This window comes from Melitaea cinxia, chromosome 20 (assembly GCF_905220565.1).
Source record: "Melitaea cinxia chromosome 20, ilMelCinx1.1, whole genome shotgun sequence".
In the NCBI taxonomy this organism is placed as follows: domain Eukaryota; kingdom Metazoa; phylum Arthropoda; class Insecta; order Lepidoptera; family Nymphalidae; genus Melitaea; species Melitaea cinxia.
The window spans coordinates 4,267,597-4,288,780 of NC_059413.1; the positions used below are offsets into that span (position 1 = coordinate 4,267,597).

The 21,184-nt window shown below is 37.6% G+C and overlaps 1 protein-coding gene across 1 annotated transcript; it reads left to right on the forward strand.

Annotated features, from left to right (window-relative positions):
- Positions 1 to 5,087: 5,087 nt before the first annotated feature.
- Positions 5,088 to 21,063, forward strand: LOC123663393 (protein Red). Its single transcript, XM_045598080.1, has 11 exons — positions 5,088 to 5,562; positions 9,096 to 9,293; positions 10,379 to 10,442; positions 10,981 to 11,055; positions 11,319 to 11,429; positions 11,718 to 11,782; positions 13,986 to 14,226; positions 16,013 to 16,154; positions 16,814 to 16,999; positions 18,107 to 18,273; positions 20,828 to 21,063. Exons 1-11 carry the CDS (start codon positions 5,414 to 5,416, stop codon positions 20,906 to 20,908), a joined length of 1,479 nt encoding a protein of 492 aa, XP_045454036.1. The 5' UTR covers positions 5,088 to 5,413; the 3' UTR covers positions 20,909 to 21,063.
- Positions 21,064 to 21,184: the final 121 nt, after the last annotated feature.

Sequence of the window (21,184 nt, forward strand, 5' to 3'; positions counted from 1 at the left end):
TAGGTGTTTCATATATTATTATAATATTGTTAAAACATAAATGTTTAGTGAAAATAAAATATTATGAAAGATTAATTGCTAAGAAGTATATTTCCTCCTATACATGCTTATAAAAAGTGTAGTTTAAGGGGATCCCAGACAAATTCGGCCGTTTTCATGTGCTATAAAGTATACGTTAAAGTTACGTTAAAAATATCAAATAAATATATGTTGTAACTCGGATTCAGTTTATTAATGTGACTGTAAGATAATAGTATAAAATTCTCTAAATAAAGAGAAATAATTGTTTACCTGGACCTCCTTTCGCGTACAAAAATCGTATAGGCTTTCTAATTTTACTACTTACAATAGTGAATATTTTTTTTATTAATTAAGAATCCTGTACTTAATATTTCTACAGAAGGGTTTTTTATTAAGTGAGGTATTATTAGAAAATCGTAAAAATATAATTTCTGGTTATTTGCTGGGATTCTGGTTACAGACGGCCCGCGGCAGACGGTATAATCTTTGGCAGACTTAAATACTACCAGTATATAAGTGTATAATCTATGTTAAATACTCTTTGTGGCAGACGGCCAGAGGCCTTTGTACGGGGAACTTGTGTCGCTCGTCATCGCACGCTGCTCTTGCTTACGCGCAAATCTATTTACTTTTTTTAATCCAAGATAGGCGTCAAAATGTAACAGGCAGACAGACTTACTGTTGAATTTTGCAATTGTATTTACTTCAAATAAAAAAATAATTTAAATTATTAATTTTCAACTGTGTAAATGTAAGAAGCTGCTTAGTTTGTGGTCTAAGATCCGAACCTATAGTCGATTTTCACCGAGCCGATAATAGAATAAAATATAAATTTAGTATATCTATACAAATAAAATTGGAGCAGCTGGTTTTAATATTAAAATAACCGCTTTTTACTAAATTCATATGGATGTATACACGATACATACACAAAAATAGCATTTTGACAATTTTTGTGTGTCTGTATGTCTGTTTGTTCCGCCTAATCTGTAAAACGGCTAGACCGATTCTGACGGGACTTTCACTGGCAGATAGCTGATAGAGTAAGGAGTAACTTAGGCTATTTTTATTTTAGAAATTTATTTATTTTATAACTGCGAACTGAACAACAAGTAACAACTAGTAATTAATATAATGTTATAGCCTAAATGATCGACACGACAAGAAGAAAATTAAATAATAATTATGGATGATCACAACTTGTACGCAAGCTCTTGGTCTAGGAAACGGATCAATCGCATGTCCTAGTAGTACAAGCTAGAGCCGGTAGATGGCCGAGTTTAATAACCTTTACGTAATACTGATCAGGTGAAGTGCGGGTGGGTGGGGTGTGGCAAAGTCTAAATGCTCAAGGTCATTGAGAAGGGGGAGCCTCTAAACAAGATCCGACTTTTTCTAAAGCAAATGCGTGCTTATAGGCTTTCAGGCTTAGAGCTTCTTAAAAATTTTCATTTGATGAAAATCTTTAACGACTAGTATGGAAATAAAGTTTAGCTTATGTTTTTTCAAGTTAACATTGTGAATTGGAATTTATTAAATAATTATATTCCGCTGTTTAGATTCCGACTTTATCGAAACAACATACTGTCATACTGTGAGGATAACATTTATTTTCGTAGTTACAATAGTTTTGACTATGAAGTAACTGTTATTCACAACTTTTATATACTTTGTAATTTATATTTATATACTTGTAGCGACATCTATCTCTCAACATAAGAACCCAAAACTGATATCCTACATCGCGATATTATGTTATCCGAGCGATTGAACGTATAGACAAGGACCCGACAACAACTGTCGGGGAAGGGGGGGGGGGGGAGTAGCCCACAGTCACAACACCCGTCTGGTCGAAGGATTGCCCCTTGCGATGGTGGATGAGGAACTTTACACCCTATTCCTCTCACACATCTCCAAATATCAAATTACCATTACATCAACGAAAGCGGGTAATCGTCGCAATAGTGCTCTCTTGTGACTTGTCTCACCAATATACTCATAATTATTTTTTAATCAAGAAATTAATTACAGAAATAAAATGTCACGTATGAGCCTCAGTGTAACTTTCCCTTCCAAAAAGTTATTCCCATAGTTTCATTATCTATTTAGCACACCATTAAATAATTTAAGGTTTTAAGGATACACGAGTTTTGTATTGTTTCCACATTTGTTTAATAATATTTGTTTTAATACATTTTCATTTTTTATTTTTACTTTGTCAACTTTTTTGAACATCATCATTATTATAATTTCAGCCTATCGCAATCCACTTCTGGACATAGGCGCTCCACAAGTTCGTACCAAAAATGGCGTGAAGTCATGTGTTTTGCCCATAGCTGGGCAGACGGGTTGGTGACCGTAGGGCTGGCTTTGTCGCACCGAAGACGCTGCTGCCCATCTTCGACCTGTGTATTTCACAGCCAGTAGTTAGATGGTTATGCCGCCATCGGTCGCCTTTCTAAGTTCCAAGATGGTAGTGAAACTGTTAGTTTTTTTAAACAATAGTTTATTAAAAAATTATACGCATTTACATACAATTCGTGGCAGTCCCAGCGTGGTGACTATGGGCAAAACACATGAGTTCACGTTATTTTTGGCGTAAACTTGTGGAGGCCTATGTCCAGCAGTGGACTGTATACGGCCATTCTCCGATTAGCAAATTTTTCGTGTCCGGGCTTGTTTAAACCGTAATATCATCATATTCAATCATGCACTTTTTTATATATTAAAGATAGCATCCGTACCTAGTTGTAAAAAAAATATTGGCTTCTGTTTTAAGTAATTAAGACTAAATTAATTTAACTTATGTTCAAAAAACCTCTGTTCTCTAATTACCGTGGCGTGTCCGCACACCAACTTAATCTTAAAACTTGCTTGTAATTTTTATAGCGTATAGATTTACTTTGATCCATTCAACGTTTTAAACGATATTAAGCAGCGTGTATCGCATAACAAAATATCAACTCAATAGAACCAGTCTACAAATAATTATTATGAAGTAATCGTATGTCCAATGGAAACTTCTAATTACCGTAACATCTGCTGTTCTCGAGTGCACATCCCTAAATAAAAGTATTTGGCACATCACTACCGTACGCATCGCGTCTCCTCAGTGTGTACCGAGGTCCATCAGCAGTTGTATGACTCTCATGCAGCGTTGCAAAAGCTACCGATTTATCGGTAGATCTACCGATTTTGGCCCTTGTCTACCGATATACCGATTTAGCAGTGCTATCTACCGAATTTTTGAATTTTCAACTAATGTAAAATAATTTTCTAAAAAAAAGGTAAAATAATATTCTGAATACGGTAACACAAAATCAATGCACGGGGACTTCCCGAAATTCTTCCCACCACGTCGAATATGACCGTTCAAATCCGCGGTGTGTTAAAACAAATTGTACTAACACGTCATATAATAGAGTTTATTATTGTCTGGTGAGTATACAAGGGAAAATCCCTGAAGATAACTTTCTTCGGGTTTGTTTCTTGAATTAAGTATAGGACTAGTGATGGATTATTTTTGGATTATATCGATGGATTAGGATTAGTATTCGGATTCATTATTGACATGGGAAGATTCAATTCGCATTTAACAAATTAAATGTAGTTGCGAAATTTTGTGAAGTGTTAAGCGAATTCATCGCTAATTTATACTTCTTTCCCGGCAATGTGCTATTCTGTTGCACCCACGGGAAGTCGGAAATACTAATAATCTGTTTAATTATTAGCAATTTAGCAGTTGCTGCGAAGACTGAAATTATGCAATTATTATCTTTGATTTGTTTGTATTTATGATGCTTGTATGAACTACTTCTATAATTAATGTTTCTTAGTGATAAAACGTATACGCTTTTGAGTACTTTCTTTTTCTGTAATGTAAAATAATTATAATTATAAATGGAACAAAAATTTGCACGCTGTTTAAGCTAGATTATATGAGACATTCTAACTAATAACACCTTATGTATTAACTATATTCATGCAAATAAAGAATTTGATTTAATTTAACGGAACAAATTTAAATAAATGAACGCATTATTGACTTAAAATACTTTTGTTTTACTCCGAGTAAAAATCTACCGATTTCTACCGATTTTTCGGAGCCAAAAATACCGATTTTTTATTTTACACTTTTGCAACACTGCTCTCATGTTAGTGTACCGCCAATGAAGCACGTGAGTATATAATTACCGTAGCCTTGGTTAAAAACTTTTCTAATTACCGTTGTTCTTATTTTAATACTAGATTTTTAAGATAGACCCAAGTTGATCATGTAAATGGAGACAGTACTTTGGCCTCCGTACGTTATAACGCTGGGCAGGCGGGTAGGAGACCGCAGGGCTGGCTTTGTTGCACCTAAGACGCTGCTGCCCGTCTTCGGCCTGTATATTTCAAAACCAGTAGTTGGATGATTATCCCGCCATCGGTCGGCACTTTCAAGTTCCAGGATGGTAGTGGAACTGTGTAATCCCTTAGTCGCCTCTTACGATACTCACGGGAAGAGAGGGAGTGGCTATATTCTTACTGCCGTAACCACACAGCATATTTTCTAATTACCGTTACATTAAATATAAAAATTTTCTAATTACCATACCCATAAATTTTTTGAGTCTCATTATCTAGAAAACCACAATTAACTGTTACATGCCAAAATAATTATTGAATTCGTATTTTTGATTTGTTTCATATTTTAATGTGTTTAAGTCAAATCAGTGAAAAATAAAAAACGTCACGGTAATTAGGCAAAGAACGCCGAATTGGAGAATGACCGTATAGGCTGTAATGATGACATACAATTCACAACTTAAGAACCAAATATTTACTTTGTCAACTATTAAATAGCTACTATAGTGATACTGAATTACTGACTAAAAGATATATTAAAGATATTTTTATCTTTAAAAGCATTTAAATTTCGCCCAAAAATGTTTTTAGTTTTTTTACGACTTATTTAAATTTTTGTTTCAACTTATTTTTCAAATGGCAGTATTCTTTTTATCTGTCATCATGTAATGTCAATAAAAAAAATTTATGTCATTATCTACTTATATACTCTTTGTCATTATCTGTTCCCGGTATACTCGTGTACTCTGTGTCTGGTGTCTGTGACTGTCTGTGACTGGCTATCATCTTCTTGGTGGCTATTATCTTCCATGATTGAATAATCTGTGTTCCATGATCGAACTTCGAAGCGATGTTCTAAAGTATAGGCATTTATTTAAGCTTAATTAATGTACTGTGCTAAAAATTATTGATTACTTTGGGTGTTGAACAAACTGAACTTTGCTACGCTTCTTGTTGGAATATTTACATGATTAGTGCTAAAATACCATCAAAAAACTTAACTTAGTTTATACATTGTTCAAGTAAGATTTATTTAAAAAGCGACATGGAGGATCACAGAAGTGTTGAAGATACTCCGGCGTCTCAAAGGCTGACGAATGATGACTTTAGGAAGTTGCTAATGACTCCGCGCTCGACACCATCTGGGGGTGCGCACCCTCCTGGTTCAGTCAGAGAAGCCATGGCTAATGCAGGGTAAATAATATTTTAATCACCATTCATTCATTAAAAAGATACCAAAAAATCATAAAGTCAATGCTCAGAACACTACAGCTAAATTTCATTAATAATTAAATTAAAGTTTTTATCCTATTAATACATAATATCCTATTAATACTAAACACACAACAACTACGTGCTGTGTGGTTACGGCACTAAAGAATTTAGCCACCCCATCTCTTCCCGTGGGTGTCGTAAGAGGCGACTAAGGGATAGCACAGTTCCACTACCACCTTGGAACTTAAAAGGCCGACCGATGGCGGGATAGCCATCCAACTGCTGGCTTTTTAAATGCACAGACCGAGGACGGGCAGCAGCGTCTTCGGTGCGACAAAGTCAGCCCTGCGGTCACCAACCCGCCTGCCCAGCGTGGTGACTATGGGCAAAAACCCCCATGAGTTCGAACCTAAAAATAAGGCCCTCAGTTCCCGGCAGCCCCACTATTCCCGGCTACGGCAGCGGCCGTGGTAACGGTGGGGTAGAGGGTGCTAAGAATCACCGGGGTACGGGAGGCTGCCATAGAAAAATATTCCTGGCTACGTATAATGGACGCACGCTACGGTTGGACCATCACCTCACCGAACTTGAGGTAGAACTTAGTCACATTAAGTGGAGCGTACTGGGGTTGTCTGAAGTCCGAAGAGAGGGAGAGGACACGATGATCCTGGACTCCGGGCACTTGTTCTACTTCCGTGAAGGTGATGGGCTTTCCCAAGGTGGCGTCGGTTTTCTGGTTCACAAGACTCTCACTAACAACGTTGTGGAAGTCAGTAGTGTGTCGACCCGGGTAGCGTACCTTGTACTTAAGCTCACCGACAGGTACTCCCTGAAAGTGATACAGGTATATGCGCCGACCTCGGCACACTCTGACGATGAAGTCGAAGCCTTGTATGAAGATATTACAAGGGCCATACATGGCACTACTTCGACCTTCTACAGCGTTGTTATGGGAGACTTCAACGCTAAAGTGGGAGTACAAGGCCGCGACGGATCGAGCATCGGACCACACGGATTGGGGCACAGGAATCACAGGGGGCAGACGCTTGTCAACTTCCTCGAATCGGAGGGGCTCTTCTTGATGAACTCATTTTTTGAGAAGAAGCCCCAAAGGAGGTGGACATGGCAAAGCCCCGATACTGTGACGAGGAACGAGATAGATTTCATCATAGCGGATAAAAGGCATATATTCAGAGATGTCTCAGTGGTTAACAGGTTTAACACCGGCAGCGACCACCGGCTAGTACGGGGCACTCTGAATATATGTCTTCGAAAGGAGCGGACCCGCTTGATGAAATCTAATCTCCGACCTACGCTGCCCCAAATACTATGTGGCTCCGAGCAGTTTCAGTTGGAACTCCAAAACCGATTCGATTCGCTGGAAACTACTAGCGACGTGGACGAGATAACCGACAACGTGGTGAAGACGGTGTGTACACTGGGTCGCAGGCACTTTCCACCAACAAAGCCAACGAAGCAGTCCAAACTTTCTCCCGAAGCCTTGGATCTGATGCGGCAGAGGCGCGAGTTGCCGGCTGCTTCGCCAGAACAGAGGGCTCTTTCCAAGAGGGTACGGAAAATTATTCGCCGAGACCTCCGCTGCTCAAATACGAGAGAGGTTGCTACTCTGATTGAGCAGAATAGGGGGTCCAAAGTTTTCCAAAGACCATTGGGGAGAAGCCTTCTTGCGAAGCTTAAAACAGCAGATGGCAGAACCGTCTGCTCTCGCCCTCAGGTCCGAGAAGAGGTTGAGAATTTTTATGGACAGCTGTACTCGTCGAGCGCACGCAAGCCTGCGACTTGGGACACCGAAGATCCACGGGCACCATTGTTGCGCCATTATTCGGAGTGTATCCCGGACTTCGAAGAGGATGAGATTGGTGCAGCGCTCGGGCAGCTTAAAAACGGAAGGGCCCCGGGGGATGACGGAGTTACCACTGAACTCCTTAAAGCCGCAGGGCGACCTGTCCTGAAAGCCTTGGCAAGACTATTTAACGCCGTCATCCATCGAGGTACCACGCCGGAGGCGTGGTCCGGGAGTGTGGTGGTGCTGTTCTTTAAGAGAGGCGATAAGTCTCTGTTAAAGAATTACAGACCGATCTCACTTCTGAGCCACGTCTATAAGCTGTTTTCGAGGGTTGTTACGAATCGTCTCGCCAGAAGACTCGACGAATTCCAACCACCAGAGCAGGCTGGGTTTCGAAATGGCTACAGCACCGTGGACCACATCCATACTGTTCGGCAGATTATCCAAAAGACGGAAGAATATAATCAACCGCTGTGTATGGCATTTGTGGACTACGAGAAAGCCTTCGACTCCGTCGAGACCTGGGCTGTCCTGGACTCTCTGCAGAGATGTCATATCGACTGGCGATATATCGAGGTACTAAAATCTATGTACGACGCGGCGACGATGACCGTTCATGTCAATGACCAAAGAACAAGACCTATTTCCCTCCGGCGCGGGGTAAGACAGGGGGATGTAATATCACCGAAACTGTTTACCACTGCGCTAGAGGATGTTTTTAAGACCTTGGATTGGGGGGAACGGGGCATCAACGTCAACGGTGAATTCATCTCTCACCTTCGTTTCGCCGACGATATTGTCATCTTTGCGGAGACGCTGGATGAGTTAGGCCAAATGCTGGCCGGCCTAAACGAGTCCTCCCGACGTGTCGGTCTCTGTATGAACTTGGATAAGACGAAAGTTATGTTTAACAACCAAGTCATACCGATACCGGTATCGGTCGATGGTACCCTTCTCGAGGTTGTTCAGGATTATATTTACCTAGGCCATACTATCCAACTAGGCCGCAACAACTTCGAGAAGGAGGCCGATAGGAGGATTCGGTTGGGCTGGGCGGCGTTTGGCAGACTCCGTCGAGTCTTCACTTCGAAGATTCCGCAATGCTTGAAGACAAAAGTTTTCGAGCAATGCGTCCTGCCTGTGTTAACATACGGAGCCGAGACGTGGACACTGATCAAGGGACTGGTCCACAAGTTTAAAGTCGCTCAACGTGCAATGGAACGGGCTATGCTTGGGGTCTCTCTCAAAGACAGGATTAGAAATGAGACTATCCGCGAGAGAACGAAGGTAACCGACATAGCCCACAGAATTAGCAAGTTGAAGTGGCAGTGGGCTGGTCATCTGTGTCGCAGGACCGATGGCCGTTGGAGTAGACGGGTCCTAGAGTGGAGACCGCGTCTTGGCAAACGCAGTGTGGGACGTCCTCCGGCCCGTTGGACCGACGATCTACGTAAGATTGCCGGTGTAGGCTGGATGAGGATTGCGGAAGACCGGGATGTGTGGCGCGAACTTGGGGAGCCTATGTCCAGCAGTGGACTGCGATAGGCTGAAGTGAGTGAGTGAAGTGAATACAAACACTTACCAATTTTAAATTTTGCCGGTTTTCATTTATTTTAATATCCATTTTTCACTACAAATCCCTGAAACACATGTTAAATACAAGATAAGCTTTTTCGAAATATTACTATATTCATTGTTGTTGTAGGACTATGCCCCCACCTACGGAAAACAAAGGCGAGCTTCGTCGTAAAAAGAAATCGTATTATGCTGCTCTCAAAAAACAAGAAGACAATAAGCTGGCCGAGCTTGCTGAGAAGTATAGAGATCGAGCGCGAGAGAGACGGGATGGTCTCAATGATATAACTACCATTGATCCTGCGAGTAATACCAGCAGTGCCTACAGGTAATTTTAAGATATGTGCATGCATGCATTCAGCCTGTACCAACCCAATGCTGGGAATAGGCCTTTTTCTCCATGTAGGAGAAGGATTGGAGCTTAATCCACCACTTTGATCTACTGTGGGTTGGTGGATAAGTTCCCTACTATGAGTAACGATTGCTATCATAAATATTATGATAACAACTGGAACCAACGGCTAACATGCTCTTTGAGGTACAGTGGGAAAACCCACAAGGACAGACATCTAAACCGGAAAGAAATAATGGTACGAATACAAATATCCACCCTGAGCGGGAATCGAACCTGCAAACCGTCGGTTTTTCAGGCGACTACTTGCACCACTACACCAGATCGGTTGTTACACCATAGCGGTTGTTAAAATACGTATTGTAACTATAATTTTTTAATTTTTTGTTATCTAATTCTTAATGATTTAGGTTTTAAGCTTTATAGTAACAATAAATGCGCTATGCATGTATACATTATTAGGTTATTTATTGTATATATATATTGTATAATTATGTATTTATTATATATTATATTTTATTGTTTTATAATTTTCCTTTAGCGGGACTACTGGAAGAGATTCCATCATGGGATGAGTAGTACCTTTGTGCCAGTATTATTTATAAGAGCTATTTCCTATTACTATCCTAGTGTACATAAATTGTGAAATAAGTTAAATAAAAAAATAAATTAAAAATTGATACAAAAGATTCATAATTCAATAAAGTTTCTAATAATTAACAATTTAGTTAAACGCATTAACAATAAGCAAACTGTAATAAAAATTTGTCAAAAAAATTCAAATAGAAAACAAAATATGATAAGTTATATAAAAATTAAAAAACAAATAATCGATTATGCATATAACTTTTTTAATGTAGGCCAAAAACACAATAAATACTTATATACTTTTTACGTAATTTTAAGATAAATGATTTATTTACAATGTGTGCACTCAAGTATAAACTAGCACAGAACTGATGTGTATTCCTAATTCACAGATTAAGTTTTAGTGATACAAGTGTGTAGTGTTTATTCACTTTTTTCCATTTTCTAAATAAAATAAAATTGGTCAATTTCAGAGCTGTGGCACCAGACCTTAAATCTGGTATGGACGCAAAGGAACGGAGACGGCAAATGATTCAGGTACTTTATATGTATTGATACCAGTACGTAAATAGATACGATAAATCACATCTATGAGCATAGCATGTTTGGAGCAATCCTTACTGGAGAAGCAGCTCAACCTTACATACAATCACAACCAAATAGACATGGATTAAGAACAATATTGCTCTAAAGTAGCATTGTGTTCCTGTGGTGAGCAAGGTTGCCAGAGCTTTTGGAGAGGATCAACAACACGCTTACTATGCTTATGGTATTGCAGGTGTCCATAGGCTTTGGAAACAGATTACCATCATGTGGGCTTATGTTGATTTGCCATTCTTAAAGTATAAAAAAAGTTAAAGAATTTTTTTTATTAATAGAAGTAACTCCCAAGAATTATAAACCTTTTAATAATCTTCATTATAAATTAAAAAAAAAAGGGATTGTTCCTTAATAATGTGATCTTTATAAGCCCCTTGGTGATATGTGGTGAAGTTTTACTATCCCCCCGTACCCAAAAAACAATTGTAATTGTGTAAGAATGAACCTTGTGTAATAATATTATTTGTTGTTTCAGGAATCTAAATATCTCGGTGGTGATATGGAACACACTCACTTGGTGAAAGGTCTCGATTATGCTTTACTGCAAAAAGTAAGTCAGATCACCTTTAATTTTTTTTAGTAGTTTTTCGTAGTTGTACCGGAAATTGTGAAAAACCGTTGCCAGCCTTAAAATCTCTTTCCCCCTCCCTAACTACTTCCCGATCACAAATCGCCAGTAAATTATTTTGCCATTTATTTTTGTTATATTTTTTTTTCTTTTCTAATGAGTTTCATCCTGTTCTAATTTTTTTTTGGCTTAAAAAATTTTCGTCCCTACGGTATATTAGTAAGAAATATCTTTGCTTATTCCAGGTCCGTTCAGAAATTCAAACTCGTGAACAAGAACAGGAGGCAGAGATGGAGCGACTTGTGTCAGCTCCGTTGGAGCCCATTCAAGAAGCTATAAAAGAAATTGTTCCTATCGTAAGTGCTGTGATAATGTATATACAATTATACATATCTATTCCAATATGATAAAGCTCAAGAGCTTGTTTGTTTGCTTGTTTGAACACACTAATCTCAAGAACTATTGGCATCGAATTGACAAATTCTTTTAGTCTTGGATAATCCATTGTATAAATCTTCCTAATGGTATGTGTGATACGTGGATTAATTTAACGCTTCCATTACGTCGTTTAACGTAATATCATTAAAATGAACCTATATATTGATTAAATGCTAAAACATGTGTATTTTATTCTTTTATTTCAGGAAGAAGAAATACAGTATCAAACTCCCATGGCAAAAAATATTTGTAACCTCATCATGGAACAAAAGTAAGTTTGCTTATTATTTTCGAATGTTTACGCGAATTTCACTCGTTATAACGAAACAACTTTTTCAGTTTTTATCGCGGTTTATTAAGCTTTTCAGCAACCATGGTCACGGGTAGACAGAGGTGTCAGATGTCATAACGTTACAAAGTTAAGAGCCATTTCAATTTTTCGCTCTGCAAGTTTAGGTAAATTTGGTCGCATCGCGTGAGTCGTACGAGCCGCGCGATCTTTGTGCTAGTTAGTATAGTGTGATAACCAAAAAACCATCTTGATCATTTTCTAATGTATAATAAAAATTAATAACTATGGTATAAAATATTTTTTACATAATTACTTTGTTAAAAATTTCAAGTATGTTATAAAACAACAGTCAATAAATTTAAAATAAAAATAAAAAATCAATTTTATGAAACAATTTTTTTTTAAATTGATTTAGTTCTTTGAGTTTACGAATGAATCTAATATTTACGATATGAATAAAATAGCATTTTATTATGCCCTAGAAAATCTGTGTGTGAATGTGAGTTGCATAGTTTTGGATGCAAGTAGACCATCAAATTTTGCCGGTTTTAATTTTTTTATAAACTCAATGACACCGACAAACATATTAATTAACAAATAACAAGATAAACACATTGAAATGCCTATTTGTATTGATAATGTGAGAAAAAAAAATTATACATTTGTTTACAGAAATTATCATTATATTATTTTACAGTCATTTTCGTAATGTTTTTATTTTTATGAAAGTATCAAATGCGGTTTATCACACTATAACAACAGGCGCTTGGCGCGTGTGAGCGAAAAAGACGGCTGCGCAGAATTTGGCGTGGACCTTACATCTAAGAGCGCTGGCGCTCGACTGATTTACTGGGTTTGATGCGTGGTAATATATACTATCCTTTTATTATTTAGTACAAAATGTATTAAAAATAACTACATATTTTAGTTTTTTTGTATTTCTTAATGATGTAAGTTTACTTTGATGAAGATAGTTCGTTAAAATCTCTTAGTTTTCTAAGAAAAATATTGCTTTAAATTGTACTTATTTGGAAAATATTCGTAACATTAATTTTTTTTTATCGATTAATCGAGATACAAATTGAATAAAAATCTGTTATATTATTCAACAAAATTATGTTCCATACATTACGATATTTTTTTTAAACGGTTTCAACAAACATTGAAAAGTAGGACTTCAAAGTATACATTGCGACCGTTTAACCAGGGGGCTGATGAAAAGGAAATTTTATACACATAATATAAATCAAAATTGTTTCTCATTATTTTACTACAACAAGGGTTGCTCCATTAAATTTCAATAATATAAATTATATTATTGCATCCAATACTGAGATTAACAACGTCAAAATGTTACTATTCCGCTGATTGTTACCAATTTTTGTGAAATGGCTCTTAATTGAAACTACCCTATGTTACATCAATATTTTAATTAGTCCTCTACGCAGAAAGGGCTAACTGAGTCTTTAATCTGTGACATATTATGCTTGGTGACCGCAGTACCCGCTTGCCCAGCGTGGTGACTATGGGCAAAACACATGAGTTCACGTTATTTTTGGCGTAAACTTGTGGAGGTCTATGTCCAGCAGTGGACTCTATAGGCTGTAATGATGACATTATGCTTGGTTTTTGATTTAATTATTTTAATAATGGGATCTCACGTAGGTGGTAATGGCTAGTCATAAATAGAGAAGTATTGCAATTTGGATGATTTTTAATTTCAATAGCCTCACGGATCATCCTTGGTTGGAATCGGTATTCTTTTGCGAGGACCTGTGGTTTATCAAATTTAATACAATGGCGAGCTTTGTCTAACCTAACATTGGTTAACACACACATAGGCAGGAGGGCATTTAAATAACTTTATAAATAATAAAGCGATAAGATCAGAAAAAGTTTTGTTTCCATATAATAGTAAGTTTGTTTTTAAATATTTTCTGGTTCTAAATAATTTTAAAGCTCTTTAAGAATTATACAATTGTTTTGATTTGGTTCTAATGAGGATAAGGTCGGCTTGGCGCTTGCGATGCTTCTGGTGTTGCAGACGTCTATAAGCTAATCGCTTACAATCAGGTACGCTCACGTACGCTCGTTTCCCGAACTAAGTGTACAAAAAAAAAAAAAAATATTTGCGAACGTATTTCATGGACGACGTCTAAACGAAGTCCCCCCCCCCCTCCAGGAGCAAGAAGGTGACCCGCAACGAGCTGTTCGCGCCCGGGCGCACGGCCTACGTGGTGGAGCTGGAGGAGGAGGGCGGCGACAGCGACATCCCCACCACGCTGACGCGCAGCAAGGCCGACGTGCCGGCGCCCGACCGCCGCAGCTCCGCCGCCGCCGCCGCCGACGTCGTGCTGGACAAGCTGCAGCAGATCTTCTCCTACCTGCGCCACGGCCGCCACCGCCGCATGAAGAAGACCAAGGTACTCTCATCTCGTACACCCAGATAGGTAACCACGTATCAGCCTGTAACATCCACTGCTGGTATATGCCTCTTTCTTCGTCTAGGAGAGAGATCGGAGCTTAATCCACCACGCTGCTCCGCTGCGGGTTCTTCGCTAGGAATCTATGATAACAATCGGAACTGAACCCTTAACGTGGTCTCCGAGGTACGGTGGGGAGTCCCACTAGAGCAGACAGACAAGAGAATCTGAGAGGGAATCGAATCCGCATACTGCCGGTGTTTAGGCGTACAACTTACACCGGTTATTATATAAAATAAGTAATATTACCAAAAAAATAATTGTGTTGCTCGCAAGTCAAAAAAAAACGTACTTAAATTGTCATCGATTAGTAATGCGACGTAGGTATTCGAAAAACCAGTCAATTAAATACGCGTTATTAGTAATTACTCAAAAAGTACTCATCAGACCACAATCATATTTGAATGGAGTCACATGACAAGCACTAGCTTTTGAACAAAAAATAAATAAATACTCGTAGACATCGTTATCAGTACACCCAGTTAAAAGTTATGAGGTAACAAGTTGGTTCAAAATAATTACAATCTCAATTTTCATCGACAAGTATAGTTCAATACACATTATTGGGTCTACTCAAAAACTCGAATGAAGTATAGTTCGCGTCATGTAAGAAGAACGCTGGCTTTCAAGCTGCGCAAAGGCGATTTATCGGTCTATTTGGTGGTATGAGGTAAGGGACGGGGTGTGTGTATCGCGCGTCGCATGCTTGCCGGTGTGCTATCGGTTGGATAGTTCGACGTCGACTCAAAATACTGTCGCGCACAAAAGTTTTAAATTACGAAATAGTTTTACATAGATAAGTGAAAAAATATATTAATAACGTATAATTCGCGTCATGTAAAAAGAACGCTGGCTGTCAAGATGCGCAAAGGCGATTTACAGTGTTGCCAACTCTTGAAAAAACTTTCCTGCTGTCAATGTTTTTGGAACAGTCTTATTTGGTAAACAAACCCCTGTCAATCGTTATTCACGTTTTTTCCGCATCCACTTTCATAACACATTAGCTTAGGGACATTTGTAAAACTCCATTTACTACTTATTTCACTTAAAACAAATATCAATTTATCATTATAAACACATAAAAAATAAAACGAATTACGAGAGTAAAGATAATTAATATTTTTGAATATGACATTTCAATAACAAACAAAAATTGTTATTGCTTTTGTTTAAAAACAAAAACGTAATTTTGTAAAGTGATAATTATTATTCTTATTTAGTGCGAATTATTCGCACAGGTATTTCTAGTATTTTGTAATGTATCTACCAATAACCATTATAAAAAGCCGCGAGTGAAAGCCTAATTAAAAAATAAAACAGTAGTACTTTCGTGCGCGAGTATACCCATTCGCATACACACCCCCTCCAGTTTCTTTCAGCGTTCTTTTTACATGACGCGAGTTATATATGTGATAAATAAGATTTAGAACATACAAAAAAAAAAACGAGTGTGCTTTGAACTGCATTAGACCGTCTAACTTATATCTCCCAGAAGAACGGAAGTTGAGCCGTACACCTCGCGGGTCAAGCATTCGTAAAGAAGTTTAATTTCAATAATAATAATAAATCAGATTTATTAGCACTGCACGTTTAAATAAACAAAATAATCAATTAAAATACCTATATAATATCACTACAGATAATATATTTAAAATATTTTTAAAATTACATGCACTGCTTATTAACAATTATCATAATATAACGTGTTTTTGTATATTTTAATTAGGATAAAGCGACAGACAAGGGCCGTAACGATGACTCCATATATGGCGACATCGGTGACTACGTGGCTGAAAGGAGGGGCGACCGACGCGACGAGAGACCGCGGACTTACTTCGACAAACCTCTAGAGGTTGAAAAGGAAGAGGGTATGGAAAATTTCATTCTTATACAGAAATAACTGATTTTATTAATGATTCAGTCTGTAACATCCCACTGTTGGGCATAATTTAACTGAGATAGGGCACAGCAGTAAATTTCGTGTTCGAAACATGGAGCAGCCCAACTGGGGTAGTACCTCGACCTTACCTAAGATCACAGGTAGATAATACTGCTTTCAAGCAGTGTTGTGTTCCTGTTGGTGAGTAAGGTGACCAGAGCTTGAGAAATCGGGGGTAGGGTCGGCGTCGCGCTTGCGATGTTTCTGAAGTTGCAAACGTCTATAAGCTATGGTAATCGCTTACTATTAGGTGAGCCGTACATTTGTTTGCTGACCTAGTTATATATATGGGATAGCACTATATGGGCTAATCCCGTAATGAATGTCATTATTATTTTTATCTTAATATATATAAATCTCGTGTCACAATGTTTGTCCGCGATGAACTCTTAAACTACTTAACCGATTTTAATCAAATTTGCACACCGTGTGCAGTTTGATCCAACTTGAAAGATAGGGTATATTTTGTTTTGATATATGTAATTATTATATTTAAGAAAAAAAAATAAGGCGATACGAAGTTTGCCAGGTCAGCTAGTTATTCTTATATATATATATATATTACATCGCCGTGGGCGCATGCCGCAGGGCCGGGCGCGCCGCGGGCGGAGCGCGAGTCGCGCTCGGCGGCGCTGCTGTCGCGGCTGGCGGCGGAGCCCGAGGGCTACGCCGAGTGCTACCCCGGCCTGCGCGAGATGGACGACGCCATCGACGACTCCGACGACGAGGTCGACTACACCAAGATGGACGCCGGCAACAAGAAGGGGCCCATCGGTCAGTGCCTTCGCCTACTGTGCTTATTATTATTTTTCTTTATTTATGGAGTTTTAGTCCATAGGGACTACGCCACTCCATAGGAACATCACACATGCTACATACGAAAGTCGTCGTCGCATACCAATGTTTACAATCTTGTACAGTAGCTTAGCCGGTTCTGAGAGTAGATACGCCAAAATTGAATTACATACAACCTTCAAGTTTTTTTAAATTTTGGGATAGTTGCACCATATCATTTCTGATATCTTCATGTCGGACACATTACACATTAATGTAAATAGTGTTCTTATTATGCTTGTCGTGTATCATCTTAGGGGCTATCTCATCATCATCTTCATCATCCTTTCAGCCCATTGCAGTCCACTGCTGGACTTAGGCCTCCACAAGTTCGCGCCAAAAATGGCATGAATTCATGTGTGTTACCCATAGTCACCACGATGGGCAGGCAGGTTGGTGACTGTAGGGCTGGCTTTGTCGCACCGAAGACGCTGCTGCCCGTCTTTGGCCTGTTTATTTCAAAGCCAGCAGTGATGGTATCTCGCCACCGGTCGGCTTTATAAGTTCCAAGGTGGTAGCGGAACTGAGTTATCCCTTAGTCGCCTCTTACAACACCCACGGGAAGAGAGGAGGTGGCTATATTCTTTGATGCCGTAGCCACACAGTCATAGGGGCCATCTATAAATCATATATTCATAGTCATACGAATTTAACAATTTTTTGATTCCTCCTAGTCTACCTACCTATCCACCTAGTGTGACGTCACATATTTTAAAATTTCATATGAAAATTAATAAAACATTATCAAAATTAAAGATCGGCTGCTAACACTGTTACAGCGATTGTCAGTAAGCCAACAACAATTTAAAATTTAATTTGATAAGTATGTAGTTCAAGTATCCTGACTATATAAATGAATGAATGAAGCACAGAATAAGTTTATAGCTTTATAATTATTATTAACACAAATAACTGTCTTGTGAGAAAAATGTGCAATCCAGTTAGGTTCTAAAGTCCTTTTAAATTTCAAAAAACGGTAAACTACCGCTGACGTTTGCCATCCGTCCTCACTAAAGACATGTTAATGGACAAGTTATTTTAATACAGGTCGCTGGGACTTCGACACACAAGAAGAGTATTCGGCATACATGAGCAGCAAGGAAGCTCTTCCGAAGGCCGCCTTCCAGTACGGAGTCAAGACTCAAGACGGACGTAAGACGAGAAAGACCAAGGATAAGAGTGAGAAAGCTGAACTCGACCGGGAATGGCAACAGGTAATTTAGGACATACCATCAAAATCAAACATTTCCGTATTCAATTAGGGTTTATAAGCAGTTCCGAATCGTCCTAAAACATAAAAACAAAATATTCGAGTAGGCTTCCAAAGCATATTTGAATCATTATTAAAATTATTTACAATGGTACGATTACTATTTTTATTTTACGGATCTTGATATATCGACATCTACGAATGTCTTGTTCACGAGAACAAGAAGAAAAAAAAAAAACATGGTATGTAAATATGCTGTTTTGAATAATTTTAGTAATGAAAATAACCATGTTAATTTAAAATGTTACATATTTGAATCGTCATTTTACTAATTAAAATTATGTTCTAATAAATTAAATATAGTTCTGTAAAGTAACCACTGATTGGGACTGTAGATTCTCCACAGAAGGATCAGCAAACAATTCTGCAGTTAAAGTATATATGCGATAGTAGTGCATATGTGCGTATAACATATGCGGATAATATAAAAGTAATAATAATTGTGTTTGCTCGCAAACGAAAAAAAAAACCAACTTCAATTATATCGTTAAGTAATACAACGTAGGTAGAAGAAAAAATAGTCAAGTAAATACGCATTATCAAAAATTACTCAAAAAGTAGTTATCAGATCTCGATAAAATTTAAATGTGACCACATGATAAACATCAGTTTTCGATTAAATTAAAAATTATCAAAATCGGTACAAACAGTAAAAAGTTATTGCGGTCTTTCGAGTTTCCCTCGATTTCTCTGGGATTCCATCATCAGATCCTGGTTTCCTTATCATGGTACCAAACCAAACTACGGATATCTCCTTTCCAACAAAAAAAGTATTGTTAAAATCGGTTCATAAACGACGGAGCTATCCCCGAACATTCATAAAAAAAAAAATATACGGTCGAATTGAGTAACCTCCTCCTTTTTTTGAAGTCGGTTAAAAAGGGATAAAAAAAATAAAGGCTGTCATAGATTTGTCGGTAGATCATTTGAACAGCAACTGAAAGCTGGTTTTCATTCCGGGTTTGCTAAATTTATTTGATGTTCTGCAGTGAGTGCATGCTTAGAAAATATTTGATAGTTTTTCTATATACATATACTATATATAGCCTATGTCATGCACAGTGGAGAAGAGACAAAGGATATTAGTTTTGCGGTCGAGGTTATATAAAGTTATTAAAAACGAATAGGTATGAATATAATTTTTTTTTGTATAAAAAAACTCAATTTTATCATGAAGAAATTTTAAATGTATTTTTTATTCCCTAAAGCGAGACGTACTTGTATTTTTTTTTAATGTCAATATTCGAGGGAATTTATTAGTATTTATTATTCGATATAATTAATAAATGAAATACATGTAGACCACTTTTCACTAACTGATTAGTCGTTCTCTTAAAATTGAGATAAAATAAATAATTGTGTTTGCTTGCAAAAAAAAAATAAGAACCGACTTCAATTACATCGACTAGTTATACAAAGTAAGTCAAGTCAATACAGTCAAGTAAATACGCGTTATTAAAGATAACTCAAAAAGTACTTAGTAATATGTACGATTTTATTTTTGTGTTACCCACACATTAGGAATTCTAAACAAAGATTTTCATTGTAATATGAAACTTTGAATAGTTACGGGTTTCTGTAAAGAACTCACTATAGACGGCGTCACGGTTCGCTTAAACCGAATATAAAAATCATCATATCAATAATTTCGATCTAGCGGTTGCATCGTTCCATAGCTTAATTGGCTAGAGCGCCGACACGGTCAGTCGGATATGATATTCAAAAATGTTTAGAAGTACTTAACAATGAATCATCGAAATCGTACACCCAGTACAGTTATGAGGACACATAAAAAATATAGTCGGATGGAGAACCTCCTACTTTTTTAACGTCGGTTAAAAAGTATAAGCCGCGTTGGCGCAGCGGTCACAGTCATGGATTGTACCTGTTGCGCTGGCGCTTGCGGATTCGATCCCCGCACGTGACAAACATTTGTATTGGCCATACAGGTGTTTGCCGTGGTCTGGGTGTTTGTGCAGTCCTTGTGGGTCTCCCCACCGTGCCTCGGAGAGCACGTTAAACCGTCGGTCCCGGTTGTTATCATGTACACCTGATAGCGATCGTTACTCATAGTAGGGAATATATCCACCAACCCGCATTGGAGCAGCGTAGTGGATTAAGCTCTGATCCTTTTCCTACATGGGGAAAGAGGCCTATGCCCAGTAGTAGGATAATACAGTCTGAAACGAAAAAGTATAAAATGTCCTTAGAATGAAAGTTGAATCAATAAGTACGTTACGCATAAGCTAATAAATTTTATACTTTCATGGTCATACATGAAATTATTAAGACTGTACATCAATAAAAACTTTTCATCGCACCATTACCATTAAACTTAGAATATCACTTATAAAAAATAAAAAAAAATTGACGTCCATGCGACATACATTAAAAAATAATAAATTGAAATGGGGTGTTAGTCAAATATTATGTGTGTCGTTAACATTTCTAATTTATTCGTTTTAAATAATGTATTAATCGATTTTATTTTGTTTCAGATACAAAATATAATTCAGAAACGCAAAGCCCCACAGTACACTGCCGATGAAACGGGATTCAGCAAAACTCCTAGATATTAGTGCCTTTTATTTTAATTATTGTAAAATATAAATATATAAACATATTTAAGTATGAAATATTTTACTGTTTAGTATGTGTCTATGCTGTTTATAATTTAGTCCTAATATCTTGCTAAATGTAAATAGTGTGACAGAAATAAAGTTCTAAGATTTAAGTTTATTTTTATTATTTTTCATAAAACCCTAACCATAACTAAATTTGTTAATACTCTTACAATTATTACAATTAGTTGTTGATACTTTGATAGGTATTTTTAAGATGCTGTTAGTTATTTG